Raw genomic sequence first — 26,868 nt, forward strand, 5'->3', positions numbered from 1 at the left:
GCAATCCCCCTTCTCGGTTCCTGTTCCGCTCCTCCTGGCCGACTTGTAGCCTCCACTGAAAGCAAAGAGACCAGATGTAGAAGGTCACAGAAGCCAGCATGCGCCGCATCGGCACAAAGCTGGACTCTGAGGCACTTAGGCCTCTTGGTATTTGAGGGACAGCTGTTGATTAATGTTTGTCTTTAGAAGTGGTAAAGAATAGGCATAGCCATCGGAAAAACAGTCAGACAAACGGGCGGGCGGTGGGGGGAAACCAAGATAAATAATTAGAGGCCAGGGAGTAAAAAACGTCAGAGCGGACCGACCCTATACGTAAACAAGATATACATAACACCCGGAATGAGCGCGTCGGCTATTCCCCGCAGCTGTTGTTTGAAGGAGTGTTCCTATACAAGCATGTTTGTTTGTTTTTCGTTTTTAGTATAAAGCGTGCTTTCCTGTTGGCGCGTGGCATTCAGTCAACAGGTACGAACGCCGCCCGCACACGCGGCCAGGCAGACGTCGTTAAAGGGAACGCTCTCCCAATCAGTATGGTTGCCACGCTGCGGGGCCGTTCCAGCTGCCGGGGGATGGGCACGGCGCAGCAATCTGCGGACACAAACAAGGCTCTTAATTGTTTAGGGCCGCGAGGTTTATATCGGCGGTGGGAGGATACACTAGTGTGCGGCGCTGGGAAGCCTTTATAGTGGTTATTTAGGAAATGAGACTTTTTTTGGCGGGCCGAAAGTGTTGTTTGATGTGGGCTGTCAACGGAAAAAAAGAGGGGGAAGGGCGGCGGGAATTAGGATTTAATTATTAAGCGAGCACTGACACAACGCAGGAGCCAGTAGGGTTCAGCCTCCCTGTTTGGGTTCTCCCTCCTCGTCTGGGTCGGGCCCTGGTGTCTTCACTGGAGGAGAGAGCGCTTTGAAAGAGTCATTTGCCGTTGGTGATCTTCAATGTAATCTGGAGTTATCCCGGCTGAGGAGCAGTATCGATTGGTGTGATTGTGTCCGAGACGCCTCCCCGATGATGATCCCTTCATCTTGTTTTTTCGAAAGGCCAACAGTGAAGGGGGGGGGGGGGGGGGGGGGGGACTAAGACCTTCAGCAAAACCAATACCAAACACACACACACGACCATAAGAAATCCCAACCTTGCACATTCTTTTATGTTTCATTTCTCCCCCCTCACTCACAACCTCTCTCTCCGGTTTTTTTTACCCTGTGTCCCTCTATTCCTGTGTATCTCTGTTGGGAAGGTCATCCAAGGTCGTGTGCATTCAGGGTTCAGGTATTCCGGCAATTCAATTAGTCCTACACAGATCTCCTCAGTTTCCTGTTGTTGCTGTGCTCTTTCTCCTCATTCCTCGCACGGCCGTCCTCCTCTTCTTCTTCCAAATCCCCAGTGCTCTGCATGGCAGAACACATCATGGTGGAATCATGACAGATGTGGTTGCCCATAAGGTGAATATTTAACTTCTGGTGAACAGTGTGTGTTTGTGTGTGTCTGTGTGTTTATTTTTCTTACAAACATGGTGATATACAGCAGGTGGCCACAACTGGTTTCTAGCCTCCAGGCGTGCGGTCTGTCTGATGCGTTTTAATGCTAATAGAATGTAGCCCATTTCCTCTGCCTTCAGGCAATGCCTGTACAAAACGGTCAAACACAATCGGAGGAGTTGGACGACAATTTGGTTAGCTGCCGAGTTTTAAACCACGGATGGCTCGGATTGGTCGAAGGGAAACGAACAAACAGACCGACACCATCACGATTAAATGCGGCAAGCGATTACAACGATGAAAACGTAAATAATCCATGACCGTTTTCTGACCGTCAGTACTTTTTCTATTAGTGTTAGGGGACAGATTATTTACACCTGTTTCAAATCAAATAATGAAATAGTGTATAATTTCCCATAAGGTCTCTCCTTGCTACTGTTAAATTGTTCCGACCTAATATTTTCCTTTCTTAGGATAAAAATGGATCTACCTTTTAAAAGAGGTGCATTGATTTCCACAATCTATTCCACCCTGTACAAGAACAACTCTCAAACTATGAAATTTGTCTCAACTCAGATATGTTTTGAGGTGTGGAATGGGATGGGGTGTCCTTGGGCTTTATTTATCCAGGGGCCAAGTGAAGGGAAAGTGCTGTGTAAAAAAGCTAAATTAAACTGTGTGTGCGTACTTGTATAAATGTATTCCTCATGGCATTCTCTGCCAATGTCTGACCCCAGTAAGCTGCTGTGGAATCTGTGTTCCTATGCTTTCGAGAGAGAGAGAGAGAGAGAGAGAGAGAGAGAGAGAGAGAGAGATATGATCTTGCCTTACAAATTGCTGACAATACGATACCTAATATTGTCAACAGTTTTGATTGAACTCCTTATACTTTATCGGAGCAGTTAGTATGAGTGGTGTACACTAGTATTGTATTTCTTTCTCTGTCGGTCAATGTCTCTTGTTTGTTTATATCTCTCCTGTGTATCTCATGCTTGCCATCTCCTGAGCGCTTTTTTTTAATCATTAATTCATTGAGAACGTTATTATTAGCACTTTTTTTATACATCAATGCCATATAAACGAATGCAATGATATATTGGCGTGCCGTACTATAAATTGACATGCTGTACTGTACGGTGTTATGTGAACCCTTTCTAGAGAGTCACTTTCAGCCTTTTTGAATAATCAGAGTACCGAATGCAACAAGGACTTTACATCGACCACCTATTCAAAGGTAGATCACCTTTTTCTCTTGCGAGGCTAGGACCGGGTGCCTGTCACTGGCGGTGCCGGAATGTTCCTGCACCGTTTCTTTTTCTTCTCTTGAGATTAAGCAGTGTGAGGGTGGGCCAAACCTCCTACACTCAGCTACCTTTGTCACGCACGGCGGGTAGAAGGTTTACAACCGGGCCTCGGAATCTCTCTCTGTGAGCTTTTTGAAGTGTGTGTGTGTGTGTGTGTGTGTGTGTGTGTGTGTGTGTGTGTGTGTGTGTGTGTGTGTGTGTGTGTGTGTGTGTGTGTGTGTGTGTGTGTTTGTGCTGGTGTGTATCCCACCCTCTGTTTGAGTGGTCTGATATTGTGCAGGGATGCGGGGTGCGTGAGTAGGACCAGCAGGGCCTGACCTCTGTTTTTTTGTATTTTTAAAGGTATGTTCACAATGCCATCCCCCAGAATGCTTCCTCACTCTTGCCTTGCTCTTAACAACTCTGAAAGGCTACTTTCTCAACCAATGAGCAAACGCATCCCTCTAAATCCTTATATACCAACTATTCCTCACACACAAGAAAAGTCAGAATTTATGTAATCCCTGCTCCTTTCTCTGCTCCAGCTCCCTCCTTCTAGCCCTTCCTTAACCTTTTCCCCATTTTTATCAGTTCCTTTAGAACCAGCCACCACAGCCCCCCCTGTCCTTGCAAAACTTTACAGCCCCAGCTTTTACTTTGACCGGTTTAAAGAACGCTATAAATCTCATCCCGTTTAAATCCGGTCCTGTTTAAGACGCCTGAGATCTGATACACTGCATTCTTCTTCTGACTAAATGGCCTTTTTAAACATTTAGCCCAAATGTATTTACTGGCTGACTGATGGACTCTGTGCATGGGAGTGGACATGGGCCCTGAAGGGCCTCAGGATGTTTGTCTCTCTTTATGGGCCCGGCTTTAGCAATGGCTGCCACATGGACAAAGAGAGACTAAGGGCTTGGGGCAAGAAAACTGTGACAAACTTGGAAAGGGAATGGGGCCAATTTTGTTTAACGAAAGAAAAGTAAAAGACAAATAGTGTTAATTTTCCTTTGAGTCAAATCTTTTTAGGTATACCTTTTATCTGAAGAAGCATAGCCCATATTGCAAAAAAAAAGAATATATATATGTATAGATATATATATATATATTCTGCATATGTTGAGTTATATATCCTTTTCTCTTTGAACACCAGCAACACTCAGGGATTGCTCTCAGTGCGCACGTCAGACGCCAGCGCATCCTGGCCCTGTTTGCATACCTCATTATCAATTCACGAACCCCATCTTTCGTCTCCCCTTGCACTCCCAGAACACAAAACTAAGCGGGCATTAGTCACGTTAACGACGCGCTACAGAGCGCTGCCTGCAGGGGGAGGAGGGGGAGGGAGGCGGTCCTGCGTCGCTGCTTAATGTGTATTCTACCCAGGTGATGGAGTGCGTCTGCAGAAGAAGAGTGGGGGGTTCTCAGAGAGAGCCAGTGCTGTAAGGACGAGAGAAGAGGGGAGCGCTCTGGCGGCGGGGAGGTCACCAGGGGAACAGTCACTCACCCCCAGCTCAATACAGAAAACCAGCTCCGCGTATCAGAACACACGCATACGCGCACAGACACACACACGCACACATTAAGGAAAATAAACGAGGGCAAGGCATTTATTTGCAAACATTCAGGATTTGTTGTTAAAGGATTGCGCGAGGCTGTGGTTGTTAGTAAATTACTCGTGTGTGTAGAATAGATTGGGTCCTGCCTGCATCTCCCTGCATGATTATTTTTTGTGTCAAAGCTACCCTGGCAAGTGTAGTGCAAGGGTTTGAATCGTATGCAAATGAAGGTGTTTCGTTGTGGTCAATTGATACAAATATTCACCTCAATCGACATGGGCTCTATTTTCTCAACAAGTAAATCATTGTGAGACGGTAATCTTTTGTCATCTGAATTCTGTATGCATTTATATTCATCAGGCCACTGATCAAGGCAGGGATTCGAAAGAGCGCGTAAGAGAATATGAGGAAGAACAAATGGAATGAGCAATTTATTTTTAAAACGTTTCTTTTTTGGTAAAGGCCTGGGCTACACAAACAGCAGCCTTCATTCCAGGCAGTAAGGCTATAGTTTGGAAAATAGCAGTAACTCAACTTTAAAGTCCATCCGTCCCTCTTTGCCTACATCTGGTCAACATACATTGTGCTAAACGCAAAGCTGCAACCAAGTTGCACTCGGTTATGACGTCCTGTCGTCCACGGTGTCGCTGGTGCCTCGCTCAACTAAACAGTGAAGCGGTAATGACTCCAGAACGCTGGTATTGGCATGACATCATACCGGAAGACTGAGAGTGGACGGGAATGAGAGATGCATGCATACGGTGATATGCATCTCAAAAACATGTGCGAGGAGGAGGGAAAAGTGTGTGTGTGTGTGGGGGGGGGGGGGTGGGGGGGAGAGACCCAGCACTGATGTATACACCCTCCTATACCCACATCATGTGTACACATCTCCTGGGCCCAGCCACTCTCCTTGACCGCGAAGCACTCAATCAAAAAGTTCAGCTATATCAAACGGGTTCGGATACATAAAGCTTTGTCTCCATCCCTCTCTCTCACTCTCTTCCACTTGTAAAACCTGACAACACTGCATTACCCATCAGTCAGCATTACACCGCTCTCACATCTACAGGGCAGCTATCTTTGAAGTTAAAAAGGGAGAAAATGTCATAAGTGTAGGCTTGGTTCCAGATCTCTGTGGCTGTGCTCCCAGATGCTTCCAGAAGATTAGAGCAATCTGCTCCCCTCGTACGGGTTCTCCTATAAACTTGGCAGACGTGTTTCCGAGGCAATGCCGGTCCGGGACAGCAGAGTTGTTCACCACGTCAGCGCCGTAGAGGGCAGGAACTAGTCACCCAAGACCGTATCAGTTCCGCTTTTCCGCTCCCTGCTCTGGCCGTAATGCACCGTACTTCACTGTAAAACGTGTCGCTGTTCCCAGGATGCATGTTGAAGCGTTGCTCTGCCCAAGCTTCAGTCTCTCTCATTTGAAATAGTGAATGCCAGATCATTTTTTTGGGGGGTCGGGAGTGGGGATACTCTCTTTGGCCGATATCCAGAGAGTTGACTGGGACACAACGTCTCAACATAGGGTCTAGCCTCCAAATATCATTGCAGGTGTGGTGATGTCATCACCTCTGCTTAATGGCCCTCAACATCGAAGGCCTTTGGATTTGAGTGTTGGATTTCAATTCCAATGATGCTTGTTAAAAAGCCAAATACATAGAAGAGGTTAGCAATTTAACTGTTGTTGAATCAACTTGAGGGCAAGAGTTGCTTTCAGACTTCTAATTAACGCCTTTGACTTTGACTTGTTGCACGCATATTGCACAACCAAAATCAACACTATTGGCCAATGAAATAGTTTGTCTTCAAACTGCCTATCAAACTGTGGCGGCATTCTGTGTTTTCCGCAACCTACAATTAGCAAATGATTCTGCATTCTGATGGGGAGCCATTTTGTGTCTGCCGTGGTTTGCGTGACAAGTGGAGCAGCACTAAATAAGCATTCATTAAGGTAATGGTCTCCCATCTCTCTGACAGGTCTATTCTTTAAATCTCTTTTAATTGTAATTATGCTGATTAACGAGTGGCAGAGTTGGGTGGTTCATTCTCTTCATGATACAGCGTAATATGTTATGAAGGCAATCAAGGGTTTGTCGTTTTATCTCCTAATGAGTCTCGCCATTGTGTCATAACAAACTTTACACAACTGTGATAATAGCAGGGGAAAGCATGGCTCTGGGTGCCTCAGTTCCCTGAGCTCATGATGCTGTTCCTTGTTGAAATACACATTGCAATATATCTGCGCTTGGTCACTATGCCAGGCTAAACATGTCGCTGTTTAGCTTAGCATGATTATCTTTGAAAGAAAACAGTAGTTCAGCATGTTAGGGTACATAGCAAGGCACAAAGAAGTTGATGCCAGGCCAACCAGGCATGAATAAATAAAGGTTCAATTAGAAACAAAATAGTAGATCACATCAAGTAAAACATGTTGTGTTCAACATTGGAAGTTGGAATAAATTGCTAGATTAGATTAGTTATAAAAAAAAAACGTTGATGCTTTATTTAGCCCTTTGATCGTGACTTTGATCGACAGGATCAATATATTTGTTTTGCCTTCCTATCCCTTCCTAACCCTCTACTGACCATTCTGAACAAGGGATGTAGAACCGGTTGTGATTAAGCTTCAGCACAGCCAAAACCCAGCCCTGACAGCTTCTTAATCCTCTCACGAGAGACACCCGAGAGCCGGGGTCTGCTGTCTGGTCAGATGCACTCCTTCACCTCCATCAACCACAACTGTATCTACACATCTCTCCATCCAGGGCAAACCCCAATCACTTCGAGAACCTTCAGCAGATCCTTATCATGACCCCCAAGAAGAAAACAACGACTCAAGACGAAGACAATGGAAAAAGATTACAAAACTCGTCAGGAATCTGGTCTGGGAAAGCTGTCGCCGTTCAGCTTAAATATTTTAATGGAAAACACTGTGAAAGCCAAATGTTTGGACGAGGAAACCGTGAAATATTTTGTCAGAGCTTTGGCAACGCCGCGCAAGTGTGTTCTGCATGTGTGAGTGTTTATACATCACTTCCCCTGGAAAGTGTCATGCCTACGGGCTAGGTGGGGAGACAGTTCTGGGTGGATTGTGGTTAACCCCGCTGGGTCTCTGGGGGTGCTCTGTCTCTGCTCATTGTCAATATGCTGGAGCTCTCTGCCGATTGCACTGGGATGAGGGTCTGGTCACCACTGGGGGATAGTGTGGGCCGTTAGCCTGCACTCATAGCCTTTTAGCGCCCGTTTAATGACAGTGTTGCCTCGTGAGCTTCTTAGTCTTGTCTATGCTGTGGTGTGTGTTTGTGTGTCTGTGTGTGGGAGTGACACGCATGTATGACGACGCCAACATTACAGTGCTGACATTCATATAAAATAAAAAATATTTATATAAAAAAGTGAATAGGTTGAGTTGCATAACCCATTGTACCCAATTCTCTTTCTCTCTCTCTCTTTCGCTCACTCTTTCTTTCTCTCACTTTCCCTCTCTCTCTCTCCACCCTTTCCCACTCCTTCCCCCTCCAGGCTGAATTAACTCCCTGCTCATTTAATCAAAACGTGATTCCCAGACTGTTCTCTGTTCCCCCCCCCCCCCCCCCCCCCCCCCCCCCCTCTCTGTCTACTTGCAGGTGAACGAGGAGACAGTGGAGAGGCTGGTTGTGCAGTACCCTCACATCGTGTTCAGCACGGTGATGCAGGACTGCAAGAGAACGCTTGAGAGAGCCTATCAGATGGGATGGAGCCCCAACACATCCAACGCCTTGTAGCTACCGGAAGAACTCAACACAAACACAATCACACACTCACACACACACACACACACACACACACACACACACACACACACACACACACACACACACACACACAGTTGACAGACTCATGTGCACATAAATATGAAGATGAAAATGGACCCAAACACACCCTCATACAAAACAATGTTCTCTTCATAATGCAACCCAGAAACATGTCATGTATGTTTGTTTTTCATTGAGTGTTCAAACTTACACACACACACACACACACACACACACACACACACACACACACACACACACACACACACACACACACACACACACACACACACACACACACCGAACGTGCATACCCTCATAGGTTGTTACATTTATATTTGTTTAATTTTAGCCATTGTTGACTTTTAAATGTTTGTTTTATTATTTTTTAACTTCTACTTCTGTCAAAGTATATTTCAAGTACGATGCAAATGTGTATAGGCTGCGTATGTGTGCATCTTTAGTTGATGGACGCTGGGTGGGAGTGTTTTAGCACCACTATAGGGTTCATCTATGTAGTGAGGCTCCAGCAGTGTGGTCCGTGTCAGTGCATTAGCAGCTGGAGGCTGTGTATGATATCAAGCCCCTCGTAAGCACTGCTCAGTGGAGGACTTTTCAGGACTTAGTCACACTGAACACTCGGCCCGATCCCTAAGTGTGGTTTGGGTTGAGGGTGCCTGGGGGAGTGGACCAGAGGACAAAAGTTGGACAAAACAATGGCGTCATTACATCTGTGGTGTTCGAAAAGAACGTTGTTGTTGTTGTTGTTTTGAATGGCCCATACATGTTGCTCAAAGGCTTGGTCAGGACAACAATTCTTACAACCCAACTCACCGATGCTGATATCACACTCGGAAAAAGCTAAATTAAATCGCACAATGGCGGTATTACAGAAGATGGATTATGGCGCTCTGACCGGGATAGACTTTGGACTGCAAGACTTGATTGAAACACGTGTCTGAGGAAAACAAAAGACTTAAACAAAACTCAAGCAGAAAGATTGGTGCCCCGAACCTCACTCCCGGCACTAATCGTTTTGTTTTTCCCAACAGTTTTCTGCCTTTATTAGGTGTTAATTGCCCTGTTCTAAGCGTTTGTGCGTTTATTTGTGCTAAGTTGTGCTGGACTCGGTTGCTAGGCTCTGTGTTGAAAGACGGCGCGGTGACATTTATAGCACATCAGCACGGTTCAGACGAACGATTTGATCTGAGATAATAACAAGAAGAGTCTGAACAACTGCCCTGGCGGAGTACAAGCCGTTCCCCCCCCCCCCCCCCGACACATGTTTGAGAACGTGTTTTAATTGCAACCATCACCTTGTTCCTCAGACCTGTTTTCTGCATGGGGTTTGAATTTTCACATCAGCATTCGTGCGTCCGCGACTCATCGCTGATCTCTGATGCAACGCAGAGATTCGGTGTAACCGATTGATTGACCCTTTCTTTGAAATGTTTTTAGAATCAAACCACTACAGTGCTTGAAATAGAAGTGGCCTTTACCTACAAAGCCAGGGTCAGTCTACCACAATATGAATCCAAATTACTTTGACGATGGAAGAAAAAGTTGCCTTAAGTGCATGGTATTTGTCATTCAATCATTTACCCCACAACAGAGAGGTTTAAAGATCCATATGTTTTTTGTATTATTATCTCCGTATCAAACCACATTTTTTCGTGTCGCTCAAAGATAGGGAGTGTGGTAAAAGTTCAGTAATGCACCATTATAATGTATCTTTTTTGATAGTCTATTTACTTATCCAAAAAAATGAATATAGTAGAGAACATGGAATGTGAATGGTTTGGAGTAGATGTCCTCGGATCTGTTTTGTTTTTTAGTTTGTTATTTTCCTCTGTCCAAACGATGTTTACTATTTAGAGACAGTGTACTCAGTGGCCTGGGATTATGCCAGGACCTGTATGCTGACGTTATGGTTTGGTTAAGCAGTGCTGTGTGGGATTTCATTTAGCCCTTCTTTCGGATAAGAGCATATACCTACAATGTTAGCTATGTAGCAGTGCATCGAGGGGCTTTTCTTTTTTTGCGATTTAGGATGTAAACGAATAAAAACATGCAAAAAAACAAACAAAAAAAACACAAAAGGAAAAGTGTCTTGAGCATCGTCGGTGGACTCTAGGGACGAGCTGCTCAATTTACATCGGTCCCTTAGGGGAAAAAAAAACATCAACTCAGTAGAGCATTATGCAAAAGAAACAGCCACTGTATTTTTCTACCACGTGAGAACCCTCTTCGGCCCCGGCCTCCACACGCATGGGTTGAAGGGGGGGCTCAGACTGGAGGCGGCGCTGTAATAGTTTACGGTACATGCCGCGTTTCAGACGATTAACAAAGCGTTCATTTTGCCCTCGTCTGGATTTCGAGCTCCTTCCTCGCAGAGAGTTTCTCTTTCTTTCTCTTCTATTGTAATCCCCTCTTGCACTTTCTTCTCCGCTTGATGTTGATACACTTGATCCCTGATTTGTTAAGGCAACCGTAAATGACTGGATTTACATAAAGATGAATTAAAACACTACTACTTACAGTCTCTTTCTTACTCACTCTTTCTCACTGCCATTGTTTGTGTGTGCGTGTGTGTGTGTGTGTGCATGCGTGCGTGTCTGTGCCTGTGTGTGTGTGCATTTGTGCATTATATCAGTACCAATTCCACTGTTCATCTTGTCGATTCGACAAGCTTTCACACCTAGTTTGTGTGCAACAGGTGTGAGAAGAGGTGAGAGAGTGGTTACATACAACTAGTCCCTCTCTAGTTAGGTTTGTGGACCAAAACAACTCAGTTGGGCTAGCCTAAAACATACCTGTGCTGGCCTAAAAAGTGAAGTATGCTAATGATATACATTATGTGTGGATGAAAATGAACAGGCAAATAAGTCCCTGCCATGAGTCAAGGGCTAGAACATGCATCAAACCATTGTTTTCAATGTGTGGTCTGGATGATATGCCTTCAAACTTAATGAGATGCCCAGAGACTTGCCATAACTTACCTCCACGCAATTGATGAGATAATGTTTCTATTTTAGTTGCCATTCGATATATCTTTCATATCATCGGGATACATACAATAAACACAATTTATACTAATATTGTATTTTGTAGCATGCTGGTCTTTAAAATATTGTTTTATTCTTATTTCACTGCAAGAACGTCTTTGATACCTCCACGAGAGTGATCCGATATGGTTGCTGTGGTTCTTATTCTGAAGAGTTTAGTTGTTTTTGCCGAGTGTGGTGTTTGTTTCCATATTTTGCTCCTCTATTAAATATTGCTGTGTTAACAGAAACCAGACCAAGTTAACCAAACTAAAAGGTGTGGAAACTAAAATGCACAAACAAAAGTGTGTCTCTAGGGATCACAGCAGCAAGCTCATTTAATAAGAAATGTGTGTTTCAACCTCCATCCAGTAACTAACTTGAAAACACATGGTCGACATCACAGGGAGCTGCTCTCTTCTGAAGCAGAGCTGGGTGGTGTCCACTTGCTGCCTGACAACGACGGCTAAGAGTTCAAAGCAAAGAGCTAAAGAGCTGTCATTCGGTGTGTCGACTTGTCTTTTCACAATGTTGCCCCTTTCAAGTGCTCATGTGCTTTTTTCTTTGTTCAAGGTGTTTGTAGGTGTTTCCTTTCCTGGGATCAAACACAGGAACCAGCATCAGACATGTATTTAAAGGTACATTCTTTCACACCAACCCCCGCCCCAAATGAGCCCAGCGCATTGTATTGTCAGTGAATATTTTCTTTTTGGATTCCAATTTTAGATTGAGATTCTTTTTGCTAACATTGCCATTATCACCGTGTCTTTAAAGGATGGCACCTGCCAGTCCCCCTACAGAGTAAGGAGATGTGTAAGACGTTGTTTTTGTACAAAGTTATGTCAAGGAAACCTGGTTTTCGACGCGTTAACAAGAGAGGGATACATCACCTCGTTGACAAGATGCTGTCAGTCAATCAAAAGACCTCCAACGAGTGCCATTAAATTGGTAAGCACTTTTAGAGTCACAACACAACTGAATAGATTAATAGATTTGTATTAATAATATAACTAATAACAGATTTGTATCATTAAAACAATTCAAATGATCAGTGAATTTATGGATGCGCAGAGGTGTCTCAATAGGAGCTGAAGCACAGGGTTGGGGGTTACCTAGTGAAGGGTATGCTGCCTTCGGCATCAGCATTCAACAGTGTTTGCCAAAAAAAGCATTTGCACATAACCTGCTGCTTTCCTCTCTCGAGACGGCCCTTTCAGTCCTTTTGGGTACTTGACTTTGAGTAGCTTCAACAATGTTCCCAAGCTACAACAGAATGTGTGTTGTTTTTTAGTCTAGTTTTTTGGATGCTGTCCACTCTGTTGAACTCTGATTTAGCTGTGAAGGCTTGTATATGTTTTGTGAGCCCAGACACTGTACTATTCCAAAGCCTCTAGTTCTTTTGATTTGACACATTCGGTGCACATCTGAGTGAGCGTGCGCCTGAATTGTCGGAGTACAGTGCTACCAATATACAGTACATGCTCCTGAGCACCATAACGCTGACCTTCTCAGGAGGGACACGCTCCCTCAACGGGGCTCCCTCAGACTGATCTGGAGCTCCAATAGGAACAGTGTTGAGGCGTCCACCTCTAAGCTGTTGATTGGCTGCAACCACAGAGGACTTCGGCCCTGGATCTCCCGACTCCCAGAAGATTTTCCCCAGCACTCAGGATAACCTCTGCATTCCCCTTCCCTCCTTATCTTCTCTTTATGAATTCTGCTCATACTTCATGCTGCTCGCCCCATATTATTTTCTGTCAGAGAGAAAGGGGGCTGATAAAGGAAAAATCCCAATCATTATTGGCTTGTTGATTCACAGAAGGGCTGATGCCTTGAGAAAATGACACCGGTAGAAGACGTGAACGGTACTGCACAGGTCAACAGCCTGTCGACCGTTCTTGATTATGAACATTCATGCATGCAATCCTGTGGCTTAAAGCCAATTGGACATGGAAAGAAGAAGTATTAATCTATAGCCTTCAGCTTGGACTTGGTAGTCACTTAAAGACAAATGAATCCCCCTCAACACAAACACATACACATCCGTCTTCTATTTCTCTCTCGGTAAATTATGCAGCTCGGTGGGTTTTTCGTGTATCAATTAGCGCCTTAGCGAAGGTAAGCCCATGCCATCAATTATCCCACTGATTAAGGTGGATTGCACGGGTTGGCACGCCCATGCAATCCTTGGACCTTTGCAATATTCATCAAGGTGGAAGACCACTTTCACCCTTCTCACCCTTCTCCGATCGCACACACGAAGAGACACGGCTCACCTTGCCGCGGCTGCCGCAAAGAATCGCAATAGTGAGCGGTAATTATACCAGGTAAATATTCATGTCGGCATTACATTTTTAATGAGCAGCTGATAGGTATCAATGCTGACCATACAGGACCATTTGTCATGCCTTGCAAGGACGTTCGGTTCTAGGCTCTGGGAGAAATTTGTATTTCCCCAGACCTAATCACGGCTGACATTGAGGAACGTCCCTGGCCCGCGTGTAAGGTCTGGAATTGCTTTGAAAAATCCTGATTTCCGAGCTTAGTAGGTTTCATGCTAAACACCTGTCAGCCCCCGAGAGGAGTGCATCAAGCGGGGGATGAAACATCGCACAAATCACTGTTTGTGCGTCACCACGCCGCCGGCTGAATGCGTAAACAGCACCGTCCACGTTGAGTCATGGAACCCTTTTGACACCAGATAAAGAGCCAACTGTATTTTTCTTATTTGGGAGTTGACATTTGAGTGTCTTTTGCGTAATTCGATTACATGGACTTAATCACGGGCAGGGAAGGAGGCTGTTACAACAGCAGGATAATAAGAGAAGTAGAATGAGTATTAAATGATTGAATAAGAACGGCAAATAATATACAAAGAAATTGGTTAAATAAAATAAAAATGTATCTATATATTGTACTTTTTGCATGTTAACGTGTATCAAGCCGTCTCGAGTTGTGCTTAGAATTCAGGGGATGAACCTTATCTTTAGTCTCAGTGACTAATTCCTTCTGTTGCTTTTATGGGTCTCACTCACTCACTCACTCACTTACTCACTCTGTGACTGTGGAGGGTCCTGCTGTCGGATGCTCAGAAGACCCCTTCATCCTACACTGGATCAACTTTACTCTGGCACCTCCCAGCATTCCCTCTGCCTCAACCCCTTGCCCTCGCCAAAACCAGACTCCCTTTTTTCCTCCTTCCTCAAAGCCATGTCAATCACTTGTCCGCGTCTGGACTGGACTCCTTAGTATTCATCATGCTAGCAACCGCATTTCCATCCTCGCGTTATGCTCTGCCTATCCCAGAAGAATAGGAAAGTATTTTGTTTGCCTACCTGCGGTATTGGGGCCGGCCCCTGCGAGATATGTTGATTTTGCATTTGGGTGAAAGTAAAACTTTTGAAAAAAAGAAACGAAAAGTGAAGATGTTAATAGGTTGACTTTGTAATTGACACGGACTTCAAGCTGCAGGTTCGTGACCCCCCAGAGGAGCCGGGGCCTACCGGGACCCGGGGAGCCCCACTGAAAACACCAGCGGAGAACCTTTGAGTTACACTGTGGTCAGGAAGCTGAACTGAGAATGCTCCCTTCTCGTCGCTGCGTCCAAATATTGAACTTGAATATAATAGACCCTCAGCATCCCTCGTGCTCCTGTACAAATTTGAATTCCTCTTTTGTCGTCTTGCGCCTTCTACCTGGGGCTTGCCACCGAACTGTTCCTCTCCCAATTCAGCAGAGGTTAACACAGAACTAGATATCCTTAATCCGTTAAACTCTCCAAAACAACCGCCCAATACGCTGTTTCCCTGTCACCGGGGGAAAATATTAACCAATCAGTGCACCTCATCAAAGGAAGGTGAATATGTGTGCACAGACATAATGAAGTCGCCATGGTTTCGCCGTAGCTCTGCAGCGTGTGCATAGATGTTGTCTCTCGGTCTCTCTGTCTGCTCTTAATTGCGGTGTTTAGGCGTAGCTCAGTCTAGCTTCCAAACGGCAAAAGGTTAATTAGCAACAGAAGGATTTCCGCACAAGATATGTTGACATTTATATTTCTTTCCCTGCCAAAAGAATTGACGAAACGGGGATATTTGATGGCTTTTTTTGGACTGGGATGAAAGCGATGGGGGAGGAAAATGATTCCTCCACAAACATCCTCATCGCTATGCATGGCCTGCCGTTGATATGCAGATTTGGCAGTTGGGTGACATTTAAAAGTAGTTAATTGTGCAAATCTTTGTTTTAGGCTGTAAAGGTCGTGGTTAGTGAGTCTTTTCATCAGTGAGCACCCCCTAAACCCCCCCATCCACCACCACCGGCACCATCCAGTAGTGGTGGATATGAGTGGGTTTGTTACTTTTTCCCCTCACTGACCCCCCCAACATAAAGTTGTTCATCCGTTTTTCATCGGGGGGTTCATGAATATGTATGCACACAAACTGTGTTGAGTACGAAATTAATGTGGAGCCCGACAGGACATGACTGGGCTATCGGTTTTCACACTTGCAGAACACAACACGGCTCATTCCCAGGGCAGAGATATTTCCATGTTCCACAATCGTATCCCTTAAACACCCGGACAAATTTAAGCTTCAATTGTTCTATACCGACGAGCGTTTGTTTTTATTCTACCATTTACATTTTCTACCACAGTTTGTGGTTCTCTTGTTTTCCGAAGAGAAACTCAACATTCCTCCCGAAGTTTAATTCTTTTTCGTTAATGACCTCCTGGACTTCATATCGCTATCGTATGGCGCTTTGTTTCCTCGCGAATTAGACACACACAATCCCTGTATGGCGTCGTTAAATAGATATATTGCACATAACATTGTGTTCATATTTAGAATATTACCATCAAATAAGCCAACACTGGCGACGAAAAGCAGGATAAATTGAAGATACAGCAGGTGCACAGATTGGAAATTTTACACCTGGTTTCCCCTGAATACCACAAATGGATCCATAATTGCTCCATTTCATCACTTCCCTTTTGCCCGGGCGAAGTTAAACTGAGCTCTTTGTGAGAAAGAACGGAGCATGAACAGATCAGACTTGGTGCCTTGGCATTGCTTAAATTTGATCATGCATATTTCCATTTGTCTTATAGCCTAAGAAGCGGAATGAGGCCCCCCAAAAAAAAAAGAAATCACTCAAATTGAAGCAGCATCAAGGCCGCTCTGCGCACGCCGATACGCCCGTCTGGTTCTCAGGCTGAAATAACTCCCCGCTCATTTAATCAACACGTGATTCACAGACGGATCTCTGTTCCCCCCCCTTCCCCACTGACCCCCCCCCCCCTCTCTCTCTCTTTTTATCTTTTTTTTCTCTCTCTCTCTCTCTCTCTCCCACTCTTTTTATCTCTCTCTCTCTCTCTCTCTCTCTCTCTCTCTCTCTCTCACCACACACCCACAAATTCAGGGGATGTTGAAAAGACAACCTAAAAAAAATGCTCCCCTTTCTGAATCCACCGGTGAAGCCCCAGATGGCGTTTGGGGTGTGGCAGTAGAACGGAGGTCTCCGGGCCAACTGCTCCAACATGTCAGACATGCTGGTATGCCCTGTCACTCCCCACTCCTGCCGCGGCAACAAAACCAGTTCCTGGGTACCCCCCCTGGGTTCGCTGGGGCCTAGCGGCCCCTGGAGGACCTCAGGCATGACGGAGCCCCCCAGTCTCAAGGCCAAGGGTGCACCCCCCGCTCCCCTCCTCCTCCTCTTCCTTCTCCTCCTCTTCCTCCTTTGGGGAAGCCTAGTGTCCATATAATCCTTCTTCAATAACCACTCTCTCCAGTCCACTCCACACACTCCTGAATTTCCATCTCTCACCACCGTAACCTTCGCTTGGAATCCCACCGGCCCCCCAAACCCCCACGCCCCTTCTCCTTCATCTCCCTCACACTCAGACCGACCCCTGGTCAGATAACTGCCCCCCTACCACCCAGCCACCCACCTCACAAGCGTCTGTCTAACTGGTCTGCGGTTCTCTGGGTTGCATTTCACGGCCTGGTGGCTGGACAGGCTCTGGGTGATTTCCCAAGTTGGGTCTGAAGGTAGGGCAGGCACCAGTGGTGTGATGTCAGAGCAAGGTCCGCTGCTGCTGCTGCTGCTGTGTGTGTGTGTGTGTGTGTGTGTGTGTGTGTGTGGGTGTGTGTGTGTCTGTGTGTGTGTTTGCACGTGCGTTTGGGCACATGTCTGTGCGTGTGTATGTGTGCACACGTGTCTACGCACACAATGTGTTTGTTTATGTGTGAGAGAGAGAGAGAGTGTGTGTGTATGTTTCTTTGCACGCACGCACGTTTGTGTGCATGCATGCATGGGTCAGCGCATGACATCCGCGCCTGCATCCGTAGGAGTGCGGGTGCTTGAACTGCCTCTGAAAGGCCAGCTGTACAAATTCCGCCAGAGTGAACCAGAGGTGTTGAATTAACGGGCCGTGTGAGCCGCACTATTCCCCCCGTCGCTGCACGCGCTGACCTGACAATAATGAGGAAAGCAACCCATTACAATGGGCCTTTATGGACGGCACTCTGGAAATCACTAGGCAAAAAGTAGCTTGCATACTGCTCCGCCGAACGCCAGATGAAATAACGAAGGCCACGCCAGCAGAACGTAATGAGAGCACAGTGTTTTGAGTAAGCTCAGAAATGGGGGAATTTACACAGGATGTGGGCCAAGGCGGTATTCCCAGATGAACTCATCAGATTACTCCCTGGGATTGCTCTCTTCCAGCAGCGTGACACGCAGTTCCTTAGTGAGGACCCTACAAGACATTGGAAAAAAGCCGGTGTATCACTTTTTTTTATTTGGTTTCGCCCTGGCTCGTTGGATCGCTGTGATCGGGTCTTTCCAGTCATATTTTGTTTCAAACACAGCCTGCTGCGCATATTTACAACTTGGAGATAGCGAGCCGTGTAAGATTAGCCACGAGGGCTGGACGCGGACCACCGGGGTGTTTATTAGGCCAACGCCGGGGGGGCGACCCCTTCCTAGGTTCTTTAAAACCGGCAAACCTTTTGCACCTCTCCGTCAACCTACCAAAGTTATGGGTTCTTCTACACTTAAAAAGGGATTTTGAGAGCCAGAGACTTACCAACAGAAACTAAACTAAACTGTGGACACAGAGAGACCCGAAGACGGATAGAGGGACGGATTCGGGCGGGCGAACAATGGAAGTGACCACATCTCATCATATCAAAATGCATTGGACCTATGACTCATGTCGCCCGCTTGTGTTTTATTGTCCCATGGGGTCTGGTCCATTAGGGCTTGTCGTTAGCGTGTCAACACTTCTATTAATGGACCCTCAACTATTTAATGGTTAAGCATGCATTTCACATTGGTTATTGTGTGGCCCATTATATAAAAAAAACAGACCATTTTCATGAAATGGAGAATAGGATCTTAATCTCGAAACTAGACATGTTTAACAATAAGGCTGACGCCAGATTTAGAGACATGGCACAAGAAGGAATGGGCGAGTGGCTGAGCTTGTACGTGTGTTTGGGTGGGTTTGTCGGGTTGCAAATGTGTCTGTGTGTGTGCATGTAAGAGTCTGCGTGTTTCTGGGTGTGGGTGTGTGCGTGCTTGTGTGTGTGTGTGTCTTTGTGTGTGTGTGTGTGTGTGTGTGTGTGGGTTTGGGGGTGTGTGTGTGGGTTTGGGGGTGTGTGTGTGTGTGCCCGCCTGTGACTGTGTCTTTATACGTGACCAACCCAACGTCTCTCCTGCCTGCTTGTCCACCTCCCATCATTGTCAGGCCATATCCGGCCCCATGTCACATACAACGGTTCAGGAATTTTATCAAAATGCAACTGACTGCTGTCTCCTCGCACCTATGGAAATTATGTTGTTTTTGCTTACAGGAAAGAGGGGGAACAGACTTTGGGGATTGAGCGAATTCTATTTCCACTTCCTTCCTTTTAAATAATAGCCACAGTCCTCTGTTATCCAATTTTCCACAATTCCTGATCCTGGCATAAAAGATGCATCTTGTTTGGATCAAATAAACGTACCATCTGGTGGACAATGGCTACTGCTGTTTCGCTCATGCTCACATTCAAACCTATTCAACCTAATTTGTTATTCTATAAAAAACATTTCACATACAGTAATCCTTTTCTTCCTCTGCAGTGTAATCAGCATGCGTCCTCTGACTGGGCAAAATACAAACTACAGCAACAAGATATCATGATGCCGATCTGGGTCAGGCAAAGGGGAAGACGAAGAATTGCAGAACCATCCCTGTAAAGGATTGTCCCCGGCGCTGTGTTCGGAAGTTAATATGTTTGCCTAATGCTTCCCCCCGCTGTCGATAACGTATCGCTTTCATAAAATAGAGCTCTCTCAAGTTCTCCTCTCTTCCCCAAACTCCCCCGGATCTTTTTAGTTTTTGTTATCCAAGTTCCCTTCTTTCCGCCGTGGTTCTGGCTGACATTGCCCTGGCTGCCCCCTCCACACTGCTGTCTTTTTGATTTAATTCTCTTGTTCCTTTTCTCTCTCTCTCCCTCTCCTTCTCCCTCCTTCTCTCTCTCCCTCTCCTTCTCTCTCCTCTCTCTATCTCTCTCCCTCTCCTTCTCCCCCCTTCTCTCTCTCCCTCTCCTTCTCTCTCTCTCTCTCTCCCTCTCCTTCTCTCTCCTTCTCTCTCTCTCCCTCTCTCCTTCTCTCTCCTCTCTCTCTCTCTTATTCTCTCTCCCTCTCTCTCTCCCTCTCCTTCTCTCTCCTTCTCTCTCTCGCTCTCTCTCTCCTTCTCTCTCCTCTCTCTCTCTCTCTCCCTCTCCTTCTCTCTCCTCTCTCTCTCTCCTTCTCTCTCCCTCTCCTTCTCTCTCCTTCTCTCCCTCTCTCTCTCCTCTCTCCTCTCTCTCCCTCTCCTTCTCTCTCCTTCTCTCTCTCTCTCTCTTTCTCTCCTTCTCTCTCTCTCTCTCTCTCTCTCTCTCTCTCTCTCTCTCTTTCTCTCTCCCCTATCTTGCCCCCCCCCTCCCTCCCTCTGCTCTCCTGTATATCAGATGGAAGAGAGGAGAGGTCTGATTGGGTGGACTCCCAGTCGTGAAGATGAGATGCGTGATTTGATTTGTAAACGAGGCGGGAGCAGATTGGTCCTTGACGACGGGGAGCGATCCGTCTGAATGAGTCATTATGTGATTATCACTCGGGGAGTCAACCTAAGGTCACGTCTCGTCTTCTCCCTTCCAGGGAAAAAGCTTTCTGTAAATGTGCTCTCTTGGTCTCACCGTTTGATTTGTGATGAGACACACCCTTTTGGAATCGGTATAGTCGCATAAATATTATGAATATAAGATGTCACCAAACACAACATGGCTAAACTTTGGTACTCACAGCTGACAAGTATCAGAACACCACCTAGCAGTTTTTCTCTACAAATTCTTGTACTCCTTTGTTCTTTGATCCAAGATATAGATCATATGTTTTCGAAGTGTGCATAAATAATGACACGAAAGCAGTGTGCGCGATTGGAAACATCTGAAGAAACAAGAACAGCTAACTTTTGTAATATGCACGTAACAGCCTCTGACATCTGCTTGTTTGTAATCTGTTTATGCAATTGGTAAACAAAATGCGTGGAAAAACCAAAGTGTTTTTCCCGCAAACTGGAAGATGTACCCAATAGTATAAGTGTTCCACAAAATCTATCATCTGGGTTCGGTCTTCAGTTCAGGTACAAGAATAGACATTAAAATATCAACCATTGGTATTCTGTGATATTAGGGACCCTGACTAAAAGCAGATTTAGTGTAACAGCTCTTATTAGATTCATGATATTCCGTGTCTCCCTCCCTCCGACTGTGAGCCAGCTGATGTTAGGGGCTCGTACGCCATGTGGACGGACTCCATTCATCAGCCTGCCAGCTCAATAACATCAATTGCCCCGTGGCCGCTGGTTAATCCAGCTACTTAGAGGTCCGCGGAGCCACGGCCCTCGCCCGATCACGACAGATGTGTCCAATTCTCCGTCACCTGGCACATCGCTTCTTATTGAATTCTAATCTCTCCCCTGATACTTCTCCCCCCTCCCCATCCCCGTCCTCTATTTTCTTTTGGCCTCGACCGAGACTCCTCCATATCGTCCCCGTACTGTTAACCCGGCGAGAGGCTTAGCAAAGTAACATGACTCAACCACTGGCCCTGCTTTAAGAGAGCTCCATGGTGCTGCTAGTGGAGGTCCATTGTAATGCAAATCCCAGCCTCCGGATCCCCACCCTCCCCCTTTAATGCAAAGAGGAAGAAGAAATGTGGATTTGGCTGTTTCCCTTCCTCAGTGGAGCAGCTCTCTGTGTGATCCCAGGGGTCGATTCCAGACCTTCTTTTATTTTGGTGATCTATGCCGTTGTCTCTCTGTCCCGTCTCCCTCTCTCTCTTTCTCTCTCTTGTGCTGGTCCCTGTGGACCTCCGCCTCTCTGATCCCGGATCAGCTGGCTTTAACAGTGTGAGTCTGTCTGCCTGTGCGTCTCGCTACAGAGAGACGGAGAGGGGCTCTTTAATATGAGATCTGTGCTCCTCAACGCGTCTGTCTGTCAGTTCATATTCCACTCCTATTGATTCTTCAGATTCCACTGTAGTCTCTCCTTCAGAGGAGACTATCGTTTTACTGTGTGTGTGTTTTTCTGTGATAGACAGGGGAAGACCGTAAGAGACTCTGAATTTATCAAGGGGTTTCTTTCCTTTCTTTTAACCATGGTATGTTAAAATCTCAGAGACTGCTCCAAGACCCAGCACATCTCTGGCTCCATCCCTTCCTTACCTTTGACCCTCTGAACTTAACCTTTGACCCCTGGTTCTTATCCATGGTAGCCCCTAACCTCTCCCAGGGGCCAGCCTTGCCCTGACGAGCCTCCCAAATGGAGGGAGTCCCCCTCCTGCCCCTTCAGTGTCCGCCTCACGGGACACTCTGTGGTATCCCGGGCCACACCCTCTCTCATCTCGTTGTCTTCTCTCTGCCGGTCCCCGCTAGGTAAGGAGGGGACGCTTACTGACTATGAAGGTTGGATACAGGAACATGACAGGGGCCTGCGCCAGCGGCACCAGCACAAGCACAAGCATCCAAGGGAAAGACACCGATCAATACGTTTCATATGGGGTCCGAGGCTGGAGTGCTATCGACCCCTCCCTGGGTCCCCGGAACATCTCTGCCCCGCGATGCACGGCGTCCCGAAAACAGGCTCTCAGAGACATACACCGCGATGTGTGTGTCTGGATAACCCCGCTGCTTTTCCTTCTCTCGGTTGTTAAACTTCCTCCCTATTCTCGCTTGGCTCCACTCCTCCGTGTGTGTGTGTGTGTGTGTGTATGTGTGTGTTCCTGTGGATTGATAAATCGAAGAGGGCAAAAAAAGGAGCCCTATGCCAAACCCGGGAATCACAAGAGTCTAAGAGGGAATCTGTCAGAATCAAAGTGTCGCCAGGGTAAATATATTCACGCACGCTGGTGAGTGCGTGTGTGCTTACAAGCCGGGGGCACAGGAAGCTGTAGTACGACATCAACAGGAGAGGAGGAGAAGGGGGAGGTGGAGGAGGAGGGGAATGAGGGGGAGAGACACCATGGGGCTGATGCCTCCTGCATTATTTATTTACTTCTCCACAGGACCTGTGCAGGCCTTTTTCAGACTCTGCGCCGTACGAGACAGAGACTCTCAAAACATGCACTCGTCCCATTCAGAGACATGAGCACAGCACACACGCACACACACCGACACACACTAACACGCTATCTCAAATTGTCACACAGTGCCAAAAGCTCTCCCTTAAAAAGAAAAAAATTGCATGCCCTTCACAAAGTAATCCAAAAGCAGCTGGAGGCCTGTCTATTGATGACAGCCCTGAAGCCCAATCACATTCACTCCACTTAATGTGATTTCAACTGGCTGGCTGCCCCCTCGCCCGGGAGACCCCCTACAGACAACCTGATGTGGGCGAGCGAATCTCCGGGGCCGGGTTCTGCACCTGAGTGTGTAACACCCTGCACACACCATCATCGTCCGCCCTGGACCGATCACGATCATTGTGACGCTCGTCATGAACGCCACCCTCGCCATTATCATCCTGTGGTCGTTTACCAGGCCCATCACACGGCGCTATGAGCCGCAGCCGCAGGCAGCGGCGGCTGGAGGCCAGTGTTGGTATTCGCCCGGTGGAAGGGGTTCCCTCCGGGCGGTCCGAAAGTGCTGCCATTTGGTTGCATGGAGGTGTAGCGAAGGCGGAGGCCCTTTTTCACCACTTTACTTGGGATGGAGGCACGGGGAGAGGGGGGGGGGGGGGTCTATATTGGAGACTGTGCGCTTTATTTAGTTTGAAAAATCTGAAATGATGCCGACCGCTTTGGAAATATAAAGGGAGGGGTGGAAACGTGAGCAAAGAATGGATGACACGCGAAGTCATGTACGCATGTGCACACACACACACATGCAGTGGGTGTGCTGTTGGAAGCACAAGCACACTCGCTCACCTGCTCACTCGCTGACTCACTCACTCACTCACTCACTCACTCACTCACTCACTCACTCACTCACTCACTCACTCACTCACAGTGGTAGCAGCCACTGATGAAGATATGTGGAGCAGCCCTTTAACAAGTGTTCAAGTGGCCACTCTGAGATAGTACAGGGGGAGCAGGAGAAGACTCATCCAGCCAGCATGATAACAAGGCGTAGGAAGCTAAATCATCCCTGTGGATTTTCATCGCCAGGCATAAAGATGACATATTAAGACCAGTGACTCCAGTGGAACGTTTTGATGAGGCCATTGGTCGTGGATGATAAAGACTTGTATGTTTATTACTTTGTTTTTTATTTTGCGTAAGACGCTCCCTTGGGGTCCGGGTGTAGGGGTTTGGGTGTGCCTGTTCTGACATAATGCCTTCGGTGTCTTCTTTATGAGCTACAAAACAGTAATGGAAAGCTAAGGGTAAGGTAAGGCTGGAGATAGAGAAAGATATTTTTACTTTTATGTCTGGGAATATTTGCTGATCTAGTTGTGCAGTTATTTTTACTCTATTGCTGCTATGCAGACACTAAAATGCTACAAAGCTTCCTTGATTATTCATCAACTTCTTTTTTTACTTTACTCAATAACTGTTTATTTATTTACTTTATTTTAACCATCACCGTAGATTTGGGCCGGATTCCAAATCCAACACGGCCCTACTTGATCATCTTGTGCGTTTGACTCATAGCCATAAAGGCTCTGGGTTTCAACCCCAGAATGTACTGTTCACTTGGAGGCTCCCTTAAGCAAGGTTCCTTATCTTACCTGCTAATTTGAGAGAAAAATCTCCATTGTGCAATTCGTAAAAGTGTTGACTAAATTGTAAATACACACATTTGGTAAGGTCAAAGTTTGATGGGTAATCCTTTGACCTGGAAGGTTGTGAATGTTTATTTCCACTTGTGTCCGAGTTGCTGACTTTGGTAACTTTGGAAACGAATGCATCTGCTCCCGTGTTGCCATGGACGGATTTTCTGAAATGTCACTGTCATTTGACAATGTCTTGCATGTTAACAAATGAATTATAATGAGAAAATCTCACCTTGTGCCAATGGCAATGAAAAAACACTTGATATCAAATGACCCTCTGTGTTGATACGATTTATCAGGCTGGTTCTGAGACAAGAAGGAACGATTAGGAAAAATAATGACTTTTTATTCCACTCAGTTTTTCAGAGTAGACAACTATTTGGTTTTGCACTTTATACCTCTACGCGCACGGGCACACACACAAGCACGCACACACACAGGCACACAACCCTCACACACACTGTTCCTCACCAGGGATGCGCACAGCCACTTTGAAGTGGTGTTACAACTCCATTCACTAAATATCACTAATACCCACTCGTACAATGATATTTGTCTTGAGTGCACATTAGCGAAACCAGGACCGTGTGTCTTTTGCCGCTGGCCACATTAGACGGCCTGGTGGAGCCACTGGGCTTTAACACCTGAGCGTGGAAGTGGAGCACGGCAGCAGGTATGTTTGCCTGGAGACCTGGAGGGTCCTCGCCTCGAACGCCGCGCATTGGCTTCCTTTGTTAATCAGGTGGAAGTCCTTTTATGGTGTGCAGACCGCCATGTGGTTGATTATTCAACGGCGCCATTGAGCGGGAAGTACGCTCTGTGGTGAGTGGTTGTGTGTTGTTGTGTGGGGTTGTGTGCTGTGCTTTGGTGTGGTAGTGTTGTGATATGTTGTAGTGTGTTTGTGCTTCGGTGTTGGAACCGTACTGTCATATGTTTTAGTGTGTTCGTGTTTTGGTGTGGTGCTGTGTATTGGGATATGATGTAGTGTCTTTGTGTTTTGGTGCGGTGGGTTTTGGAAAGGTGTGATATGTGCTTGTTTTTTGACTGGTTTGTGGTTGTGTTGTATTGTGTTTTGGTATGGTGCTGTGTACCAGCATGCTGGTGTCACTTCCAGACCTCTGTGGACGGTATGAATGATGCTCTGATGAACATTTCACCACACCCGCTGTTCCTTCTCCTCTGTGGAGCACACGCAATTAAAAAGAAAGAAGGGCTGTTTTGGTTTTGGTGCCTGGTAATCTACCAGTTCTATTTCAGACAAACACCACCAAAGCTACCAAAACTTCCCCATTGGCAGCGTTCTTGCATCATTTAGGTGTCTTTTTGTACACACATTGCAGTGCCTCGGTGAAGTAGTGTGAGTGTGTGTGTGTGTGTGTGTGTGTGTTTGTAGGGGGAGGGGGGTTGTCCCTTTGCACAGACAGTATATCACACTGGCTTTTATGATAGCGACCCACAGTCCACAAGGACAATCAGCAGCAACACATTTGCATTCCTCACGTGCCGACTGGCGTCTCCCACCTCATATTACCCCCCCCCCCCCCGTCATCTCTCCCCTCTTGAATCCTTCAACAGGCGATTGGGACACAAGCAGTGGCATGTACCTTGGCGGCTACGCATGCCCCCGGTGCACCTCCGGATGTGTGCTGTGCGTGCGGTCGCATACCTGCAGTGGTAAGAGGCCGATGAAGGCCTCTTACCTACAGGTAGAACCATGGCTCTTTTGTTTTGTTTACCGTGCAGCCTCAGAGGGGGGATCAGAACGGAAACACACGAAGCAACGAGAAAATCCTGCATTAGTGACACCAGACAATCACAACTGAGCGTCGCATCCAACAACTCCTGCCAAACTCGTTTTGGAGTTTGGAAGTCACAAACTCTCAGTCTTCCCCCTTCTTTCTGGTGTGTTACAGTAGGTTGTGTGGGCTATGGGAGCAGCAGCCATCACCGATCAATCCAATTGACCCAATTCAGTCAACGAGAGCCAATCACTCCGGTCCGGTCGACGGTTATGGTGAGCTCACTTCCCAGAAAGCTTACACGAGTATACTTATCTGTGGTTTGATATATCTTGGTAAATGTCAGAGTTTATCCTACCACACAATGTCTCCGCCTGCAGAGAAAGCCAATAGCGTCCTGTGGTTAAATCATTTTTCTCAGCGGAGAGCGTCTGACGAAGGAGGAGAACGCTAGGGTAAAGACCTTAATTCACTGCCAGCTCCTCCTGCTGTTCTCCAGAGAAGAGGTAGGAAAAAGGAAAAATAACAACAGCAAACATAAAGGACAGAAATAACAATCATACAAAAAGTATTCATTTTGAAAGAGCTCAAAGTGCTGAAAGACAGGAAGAATGATCACGAATGAAAGAACAATCACGCAATGAAAAGATTAAAAAAATAGCAG

The 26,868-nt window shown here is 46.5% G+C and overlaps 1 protein-coding gene across 1 annotated transcript in view; it reads left to right on the top strand.

Moving 5' to 3' along the window:
• Positions 1–10,763, top strand: part of fbxl17 (F-box and leucine-rich repeat protein 17) — a 198,410-nt gene extending 187,647 nt beyond the window's left edge. The window contains exon 11 of the mRNA XM_079739659.1: positions 7,956–10,763. Coding sequence (XP_079595785.1) covers positions 7,956–8,093 — 138 coding nt within the window. The 3' untranslated portion in view covers positions 8,094–10,763. The remainder of the gene's footprint in view (positions 1–7,955) is intronic.
• Positions 10,764–26,868: the final 16,105 nt, after the last annotated feature.

Source organism: Pollachius pollachius (assembly GCF_949987615.1).
Source record: "Pollachius pollachius genome assembly, chromosome: 1".
NCBI lineage: Eukaryota > Metazoa > Chordata > Actinopteri > Gadiformes > Gadidae > Pollachius > Pollachius pollachius.